At 51.6% G+C, this 9,942-nt stretch overlaps 1 protein-coding gene across 1 annotated transcript in view; it reads right to left on the reverse strand.

Moving 5' to 3' along the window:
* Positions 1 to 2,405: 2,405 nt before the first annotated feature.
* Positions 2,406 to 9,942, reverse strand: part of TMEM154 (transmembrane protein 154) — a 58,854-nt gene continuing 51,317 nt past the window's right edge. The window contains exon 8 of the mRNA XM_006150315.3: positions 2,406 to 4,056. Within this exon, the coding sequence (XP_006150377.2) occupies positions 4,041 to 4,056 (16 nt within the window). The 3' untranslated portion in view covers positions 2,406 to 4,040. The remainder of the gene's footprint in view (positions 4,057 to 9,942) is intronic.

Raw genomic sequence — 9,942 nt, forward strand, 5'->3', positions numbered from 1 at the left:
GGAGTAAGACAATGGCTGCTCACGCCTGCTTTTTACATGGGAAGAACTGTCTCTTCCTGTGCGCGGTAGCCACCTAGCCTTCACTTAGCTCTTCACGTGCAGACCAAAGAATGAAAACGATGAAGAATATCCTTTCTGGAAAAGTCCAGCTCCTTATTTACAAAGTCCCGAACGCAGTGATGACAGCGCTGTGAGCCGAGCGGCTCGACGCCCTGAGCCCTCCGTACCTGAGTCCGTCTCCTTGGCTGTCCCCCAGTTCGACACTGGACTCCTACTGAGTGCAGCGCTGGCACTAAAGTCTTCATGTTCTCATACGCGCTCTGGACTGGGAATTGAACTTCCTGGGGAGGCAGATCAATGCTGGAGGGCACACGCATGTACACGTGAGAGGGAGCGAGCACACGCCAAGGAGACCGTTCCTCTTCTTCAGATCTCCAACCCACCAGGACCCTGGGAGTGTGCGCGTGTGCCCAGTTTGTTTTCTCAAGCTGACAGCGCCTGGCCTCAGACTCTGCTCAGCCACGTGGGATCTGACTGTCTCTGCATCTTGCCTGACCACTGTGCAACACGACCGCCCAAATATAACTTCTTAAATATCATTTTCTTTCTCTTTCTTTCTTTCTTTCTTTCTTTCTTTCTTTCTTTCTTTCTTTCTTTCTTTCTTTCTTTCTTTCTTTCTTTCTTTCTTTTTTTTGCCATAGGGCATGTACACTTGCCAGAGAGACAGAGAGAGACAGAAAGTGAGAATCACCTTGGGGGGCGGGGGAGATAGCCACGCCACTGTCCCTTCTCCTCCACTCTCCTCTCTGGATTTTGGGCACCCACACACATATGGCCAGTGTGAGTTTCAAGTTGCTGGGTCCGTACTCAAGCTGCAGTCGATCATGTGGGAGCCCAGCACCCTAACTACCACACCACCTACTGGGCCCTAAAATATCATTTTAAAAGTGCTTAGTGCATGTGGGCCGGCAGGTGGCATGGGGGTAGAGGTGCCGGATCCCACATGGCCGACTTCGTGGTTCGAGCCCCAGACCCAACAGCTTGAAAATCACACCGGGCGCGTGTGTGTGCATGCCCAAAATCCCGAGAGGAGACTGGAGGAGAAGGGATTGCGGCATGGCCATCCCCCTGGGGGGGCGGGTGACTCTCATTCTCCCTCTCTCTGGTGAGTGCACGCTATAGCAAAACAAAACAAAACGAAATGAAAGCTTAGGGCACGTGCAGATTTCATAAATACTCGATTTTACTTCATTGTACAGACCTGCTTTTCATGAACATGACATACTATTGAGAAAAGGTAACAGGGCTGAAAACAAACTCAAAACAACGCCCAAGAGGACTAAAAGACAAATAAATGCAGCGTCGAGGCAATGCCAGGCGCTGAGCAGGGCACCAGTGACTCAGGCAGACGCTGCCTGGCTATGCACCATGGCGGCCCCTGCACCAACCACAGCGGCTTCGGAGCTCGTCCCATCACAGAAAGGCGTCTCGGAGCAAGCTGCTGCTCACCGCCTGTCAGCTATCAAGAGGAGCCCTGGAATTCATCGGGTGTCTTTTGAGTGCAAAAGACCCGTGTGTTCATTTAATTCAGCAGACATTTCAGTGTTCTCCCCCCAGTTTCAGCAGAGCCTTCCCAGTGTGAAGCCAGGGCTCACCCCGCTGCTAGGTTCAGAACTCGTACCGATTCTGACGGGGGCTGAACGCAAACCCACGTTTTATGTTAACGCGACATAAGGCCTTTTGCAAGAGAGGGTGGAAATTGGTGGTTTAAACAACCAAAAGAAACTAATAGAGCATCTTTTAAAAGCACCCATGGGGCCAGCAGGTGGCAGGGTGGTTAAGGCGCTGGATCCCACAGGCTTTGAGCCCCGGACTCGGAGGCTTGGGAATCCTGTGGGTGCCCAAAATCCCAACGGGAGGGTGCAGGAGGAGGGAATGTGGAATGGCTCTCTCCCCTGGGGAGGGGGGCTTTCTTATTTTCCATCTTTCTTTCTCTGTCTCTCTCTGGTGAGCACATGTGCCATAGAGCAAAACTTAAAAAAAAAAAAAAAATCCGCTTGCAGCGCCAGAACCAGTAATCAGCAAACCGGCCACCTGGGGTGTCAGTGCAGAACGGGTGGTGTGTCCTGCGTAGATAGTGAGGCCTTCCTGGAGAGGAGTCCCAACCTTGCGTTTAGGATTACAAAGGATTACTTTTCTTTTTTCTTTTTCTTATTCTTTCTTTTTTTTTTTTTTTTTTTTTTTTTTTTTTTTTTTTTGAGAGGATTCCGCTATATGGTACCTGCGCTTGCCAGAAAGAGAGAGACAGAAAGCGAGAAAACACCCCCCGGGGGGATGGCCACAACGCAATCCCTTCTCCTCCATTCTCCTCTCGGGATCTTGGGCACGCACGCACATGCGCCTGGCGTCAGTTCAAGCCACCGGGTCTGGGACTCGAACCACAGTTGACTACATGGGAGTCCAGCAACGTAGCCATTACGCCAACTGCTGGTCCCCAAAGGATTATTTTTACATATACATTTAAACGACTTTCCTGAGAAGTTTGGCAAGGCAATGCTATTAGTTTGCTTAAAATGTATAAGAACACAGTATCATATGTATCTTTAAAGCATTGCAAAGTCAGGAGCAGGCAGGGGGCATAGAGGTCAAGGCACTGGATCCACTTGGCTAACTGCAGTTTGGGTCTGGTGGCTTGAGTGCACGTGTGCACATGTGCTCGAAATCCTAAGAGGAGAATGGACGAGAAGGGATTGCAGCACTGGAAGTGACTTCTCACTTTCCCTGTCTCTCTCTGGAGCGCGCGTGCTCCCTATCGCCAAATATATATGTTATCAGCATAATTTAGAAGCCAAGTGCCTGTTAAAGGGATCCCAGAGGGCAAGAGAGAGGCAAACAGCAGCCGTTTTGTGATGCAAAAAGCAGCCTTTCAAACACAAGCCTGCAACTCAGCCCCAAATGCTTGGTTACCTCGGCTCCCCTCGGTTTATATGTGCAGAATAAAACAAACAAGTCTCCATTCTTTGTTTCTTTCTTGGAATAAAATACCAGGTGTCCTGAGAGAGCCCAGGGCTCCCAACTTGCTAATTTGCTTTGAAGGCTGGAAGAAGAGGAAGGGTGACATGCGGGTGCGTGGTGAGCGGGCTGGATCGGGCACTCTGCTTTCACGCAGCTGCTTTTAGCACAGGGATGTCAACAAGGACTGCACAGAATGTCGTCCCCGATGGACCGGTGACGTCCTGGCTTGTCCCAGCGTGGCACAGCACAGGCAGACCCGCTTCCTGGTCTACAGGTTCCGAGGCAGAGGACAGCCAGCGGCAGCTCTAACCGGTGCCGGTGCCGAGGAGGCTGGAGGACAAGCGCGGGCTTTAGGGAACCGGCACCCGGCCCATGTGATCTCAGATGAGAAGGAAAACGCTTGCTTTCTCATTGAGGAGTCCTGGTTTCTCCGAGGTGTCCCCAAGAGTGACCGGGCCTGGCTGGGTCCCAGCCTGTCATGTTCTCAGGGCTGCAGACGCTCACTGCGATGTCTCTGCAGCTGAAAACCCGCCACCAGCCCCGGGACAGCATAGACGCTGACACTCTCACTTTGCTTGCTGTCTTCTCCGTGGCACCATCTCTCCCGGAGGAAAGGTCCCGCCCAATGCCGTGCACCCGCCTGCCGGCTTGAGTAATCTGAGACAGGATCCAAGGAAAGCGGGGTGGAAAAGGGCCTCCCGATTGAAGCCCTGAGGAGGGACCCAGGGTGCCTGGCGGCTGGGCCTGGCTGGGAGGAGGGACAGACCCCTGACCAGCCCTGAGCACAGGGCGTGGCCCCTTCTGCCCAGCACAGGAGGCAGGACCAGCGGCCAGGCCTTTCCCAACACTCCTAGTCCAGGTGAGGCCGTCACTGGGGAGAGTGGGCCTGGAAGGACCAGCCAGGGTTCTGCGTCTGCACAGATTTGCAATGAATTAAATTCCTGTCCTCCTCTTCATCCTCCACTGGCAGGCCGGGCAGGCTCCCCAGGGGCTGCTTCTCTGGGAAGACATTAGCACCACCTGTTTTACGATTCATTGTCGCTGCAAAGAGAGGAAAAACAAAGATAAGCCAGAATGGTGGTATACTTCCAGCAAGGGGGTGACTCGGGAAGCCACAGGGCCCCCACGCTCGTGGAGACCGAGGGCGGCTTGAATTCTACATTCGATCCTGGAGGAGGGAATCTAGGGACACCAAGAACTAACCCCTGCCTCTCCTCCAACACCCCTCCCCGCACTGGTGTCGGGGGGGGGGGGGGCACGAGCTGGAGGCCCCGCTGAATGAAGCCTAACCCTGTTTGTGATGCATACATGCCAAATCACCTTAAAAATGTCTATGTGGGTACCAGCAGTTAGCATAATGGCTATGTCACTGGACCCCTTCCAGCTGAGCACACGTCGGGAGTGGGCCCAACTGCTGCACATGTGCTTCCAGTGCCCACCACCTGGAGACAAGGCCACAGAGGAGGCGGGCAGCCCAGAGACCTCCACCCTAGGGAGACAGCCCCGTTAGCCAACAGCACTGTCATGGCCAATGCGTTTGTGCTCATCCGTAGTCGGACACCCTGAGATGCCGGATGACTGAATTCTTTTTAGCTTTTTGCCATAGGGCCCACTACCAGAGAGAGTCAGAAAGATACAGAAAGAGAGAAAGTGAGAAATCACTCCCCAGGGGGGATGGCCACGCCGCAGTCCCTTCTCCTCCATCCTCCTCAGGATCTTGGGCACACACACACACGCGCCCGGCGTGAGCTCCAAGCCATTGGGTCCAGGACTTCATGAGCACCTGAGAGTCCCCGCCACCTGCTGGGCCCCGATGACTAAATTCTAAATGACACTGAGAAGACACCTCCAGATCCCCGTGGGCTGTTACACACTCACCGGGCCCCACATTATGGAGAGAAAAGAGCACATGACATTTGTTTTTGTTCCGAAGGATTTTTTTGCTATAGGGCGCGTGCGCTCGCCAGAAAGACATGTGCTCAACATTTATTCCTCTAATGACGTGACTTGAGACTTTCGCTCGTATAAGGCCAAGTCATATTCATTGTTGAAAAATCAGAGAAGACGGAGGAGGAGTAACACCCGCATCTCACTACACTCGCACCTCACTATGTACTGCCCCAGGAACATTGTGTTATAATGATACACAGACGGCCCTCTGTACCCACGGGCTCTGCGCCACGGATTCAGCCACGTGCAGACTGAACGCCGGCGCGGGCCGGCCGGGCACGGGGTAACAGCACTCCGCGATGCTGCGCCCCCAGGGGAAGGTCCAGTGTCCCCTCTCGGGGCCTCCCCCTACAGCCTGGGCTGGCTGAGTTGGGGCCAGACTGCAGCCCAAGGGCCCTGCTGAGGGTACTCTCTCTCTCTCTCGGAAGAAATAAATCAACTTAAAAATATTTTTTAAAAAATTAAAATAAAAATCCAATACAGTGGCCAACTAGTGGCTAAGGGGGCTGGATCCCCAGATGGCATAATGGTTATGTCGCTGGACTCACACATAATCAACCATGGTTTACGTCCCAGACCTGGCAGCTTAAAACTCACTCTAGGCGCGTGTGCGTGCGTGTCCAAAATCCTGAGAAGAGAATGGAGGAGAAGGGATTGCGGCATGGCCATCCCCCGGGGTAGGGGTTTCTCGCTTCCTGTTTCTCTGGCAAGCACACATACCCTATAGTAAAATTCTCTCTCAAAAAAAAAAAAAGGTGGCTGTACCCCACATTGTCAACTGCACAGTTCGAGTCTCACACGGGGAGGCTCGTGTCTGTGTGCCCGAAATCCCGAAGGGGAGTGGAAAAGAAGGGATTGTGATGTGGTCATCCCCCTGGGGGGTGACTTCTCTCTTTCTCTCCCTCTCTACCTCTCTCCAGTGAGCGCACATACCCTATACCAGACAGACAAACAAACAAACTGAGGCCGTAACAGCATTTACACTGTGTCAGGTATTATAAATAAGCTCGAGATGATTTAAAATGCACAGCAGGGTGTGGGGAGCCGGTATATAAATACTGCTCCGTCTTCCATAGGAGTCTTGACCATCCATGAGTTTTGGAATCCACAGCAGGTCCTTGAAGCAACCCCACAGACACCAAGGGGGACTGAATGTTCTTGATGCACAAGAATGTGGTCGGGGCCAGCAGGTGGCGTATTGATTGGGGTGCTGGACTCCCACATGGCCGAGTGCGGTTCTGAATCTGGTGCGTGCGTGCCCAGCATCCAAGAGGAGAATGAGGGAGAAGGGATTGTGGTGTGACCACGCCCCTTGAGGGATGATTTCTCACTTTCTGTCTCTCTGTCTCTCTCCGTCTCTCTGGTAAGCGTGCGTGCCCTATAGCAAAACTCTCTCCCCACCCCAAACAAAACAAAACAAAACAAAAATGGGGTCCAATTATATACATCGCGCTCTGTAATGTTTTTCTCACTCACATTCACACGTCAACATTAATTCCTGCTAATAAATATGTAACACATTTTTAGTGGCTACACCGCATTCCACTGTCTGACTAGATCAAAGGAAATGTTGAGCCAAAGCCTACGGCTCAACGTTTGGGCTGTTTTGGGGTTTTTTAGTTTTTATTTATTATGTTCTCGTTAGATCTTTGCGTACTTTTCATTGTCACCTTGACCTAAAGTTCTCGAGGAGAACAGCTGGGTCAGAGTGTGTGTAATCACAGCCCACTGCCAAATTACCCCTCTTCCTTGGCAACTGCTTACAAGTTACATCTCCTCAGTACTTCCCTTTAGGGAAATATCTTCGCCTCTCCATCCCCTCCAACACGGGGTATGATCGTATCTGTGTTTGGTAGGTCCACTAGGTGAAAAGGGTATCAGATTTACTTTTTTTAATCAAGAAGAATAAACAATTTTTCAGAGTTCATTTGTCATTTAAATTTCTTCCGCTGCTGAACTGTTTATTTTTGTTTGTAAAGAGTTATTTATTTATTTTTTTTGTTAAATTTGCTACAGGGCATGCACACTCACCAGACAGAGAGAGAGAGAGAAAGTGAGAAAGCGAGCCACTGTGTCCAGGACTGGGGCCACAGCCGCCGTGTGGGAGCCCTGCGCCCCGGCCACCGTGCCACCTGCTGCCCGCTAAGTTGTTTCTTGATATTCTTTGCTCATATTTGAAGTGGGACAAGTACCTTTTTATTGTCTGTATATTAAGACTAAAACGTTTTCGTTCATCACATGTATTGTAAAAACTATATATTCCCCTTTGTCACTTTCCTTCTCATCTTATTTTTTTTTACTTTATGAAGTATGAACATTTTGATTTTTTTTAAGGTTGTTGTCATAGGACGTGTATGTTCACCAGAGAGGGACAAAGAAAAACAGTGAGAGAGAATGTGAGAAATCACCCCCAGGGGGACGGCCATGCCCCAATCCCTTCTCCTCGGTTCTCCTCTTAGGATTGGGGCACATACACAGCCGGCATGAGTTTTCAGCCACTGAATCCAGGACTTGAATGGTGGTTGGCCATGTGGGAGTCCAGCACCTTGACCACAATGCCACCTGCAGGCCTTGAAATTTTGATTTTTTTTTTTTTTTTTTTTTTGCAGAGGTTGTTGCTATAGGACGCATGGACTCGCCGGAAAGACAGAGAGAGACAGAGAGAGAGAAATTGCCCTCCAGGGGGGATGGCCATGCCACATCCCTTCTCCTCCATTCTCCTCTCGGGATCTTAGGCACACACACACACACACACACGCCCGGCATGAGTTTAAGCTACTGGGTCCAGGCCTCAAACCGCGGTCAACTACATGGGAGTCCAGTGACATAGCCATTACACCAACTGCTGGTCCCTTCAAACCTTACATTTCTAAGGAGACGCATTTTGAAGCCCTCGTGTGTGACACTGTCCGGCAACCAGAACCCACTTACTTAAAGCACCCAAGAACAAAAGCAGCCCTGGGTGTGGTGCCGACTGCCGCGGACTGTGAGCCGACGTCCCTGGGCCAGCCTGACATCTGGTCATTAAGGTAGCTGGATTCCACTTGGTCAACTATGTGGTTCGAGTCTGGGACCCAGCAGCCTGAGAAACATGCCGGGAACATGTGTGTGCATGCCCAAAATCCCGAAAGGAAGGAACAGTGGAGGAGAAGGGCTGACCATTCCCCTTGGAAAGTTCTCTCTCTCTTTCTCTCTCTCTCTCTCTCTCCCTCTCTCTCTCTCTCTGGTGAGTGCATACACCTTCTGGCAAATAAAAAATAATAATAAAGATGATCCCAGAGTGGGGACAGTTCCCTCGGCTGTGGGCCACCAGGCCACAGTCACTCTCAGCGTGTGGCCGTTCTCCAGGGTGGTGGGATGGCCACAGGCCGGTCAGGAAGTCCCCTTCCCTGATGGCACCCTCTGCTGCCTGTGCCCGTTCCTTTCCGCAGCTGGGTAACTCCACGCTGTGCGCGGTTAGTTATCATCTCCGTGAGGCGAGCAAACAGCTCTGGCGGAGCCTGGAGTTCCCTGTTGAAAATACCTTGGCTCACCGCCAGAGAAATACCATAAATAAAGCAAGTGCTTCGAATTTCTCCGCTTGCCTCCATGCCAGTGCCTGTGGGTTTAGCGCCTCACCTAAAGCAGCGATGCTATTTCTTTTTAGGAGTATTACGTAGATATTTTAGGAATGTGGAACATCTTTCCCAAAAGTTTGTATAGTACCAAGCTGACAAATCAAAACAAGTGGAATTGTTTAAAGATGATGGTCGTCGTCTTCTTTCTCTTTTGAATGCCAGAGGACATGCGTGCATGCATGGCGAGGGGAGCACCCCCCCTCTGCAGAGCTGGTCACATCATGATCTTTTTGTTTTAATTTGTTTTAAATAATTATTTTATTTAACTTTTATTTATCTATTTATTGTTTTTTAAATTTTGACCAGGGAGGGACAGAGTGAGAGAGAGAGAGAAAGAAAGCAAGAAAGAGAGAGAGAAAGTGAGAAAGCAAGCCAGCAAGCCACCAGGTCCAGGATTCGAACTACGTTCGGTCACGTGGGGTCCAGCACCCTTACCCACCACACCGCCTGCCAGCCCCACACATTGCAATTCTTTATCCTCCAGTGCTCCCCTGCGTCAGGATCCTGGGTATGCACCTGGAGTGTTTTTCAGGCCGCTGGGGCTTGGACTCAGACCCTGGTCAGCCACGTGGGATCCGCTTCCTCCGGGCGTGCCTGGCCGACGTGCTCCAGCCTGTCCTTGTTACCGACTTCGAGGTGGCACTCAGTCGGCATGCGGCCACCAAACAAGGACAGAGGCGACTCGGATTCCATGTTTCCTGGCCGCCCCTCACAGGCAGGACGGGCGAGTCAGCCCTGCTCTCGGGCCAGGCTCTCTTGTCAATCTGTCACTACGAGCACAGGAAGGCCCCTACGGGACGGGGACGGCGGCACAGCACGCGAAAACTCTCTGTTGTCACGGCGACTTCTAACTAGGTTTTCAGGGCGCGCAAGTTCAGTTCTGCACAAGGTCTTGTAACAATTAGTCAGGCTCCTCTAATGAGTGTAAGGTCGGCCTCCTTCCCGCCAGAGGCCTGCCGGGAGGAATTACGGAGGTCACGCATCTGAGCACCAGCAGAGCCAGGCCTCCAGTTAGTCCAAGCCACGTAGATCGTGCGGAGTGTAGACTAACCTGGCTACTGGTCAAGCCACGCTGCGGTTTTCAACATTCACTCCTTCCCTCAACCACCACACACTCACAGAGACACACACCATAGACACACACACAGAGACACACACAGAGACACACACACTCACAGAGACTCACACCACAGACACACACACAGAGACACACGGACACACACACTCAGAGACTCACACCACAGACACACTCAGACACACACTCAGACACACACCACAGACACACACCACAGACACACACACAGAGAAACACAGACACACACACTCACAGAGACTCACACCACAGACACACTCGGACACA

Source organism: Tupaia chinensis, unplaced genomic scaffold, assembly GCF_000334495.1.
Source record: "Tupaia chinensis unplaced genomic scaffold, TupChi_1.0 Scaffold000283_1, whole genome shotgun sequence".
In the NCBI taxonomy this organism is placed as follows: Eukaryota; Metazoa; Chordata; class Mammalia; order Scandentia; family Tupaiidae; genus Tupaia; species Tupaia belangeri.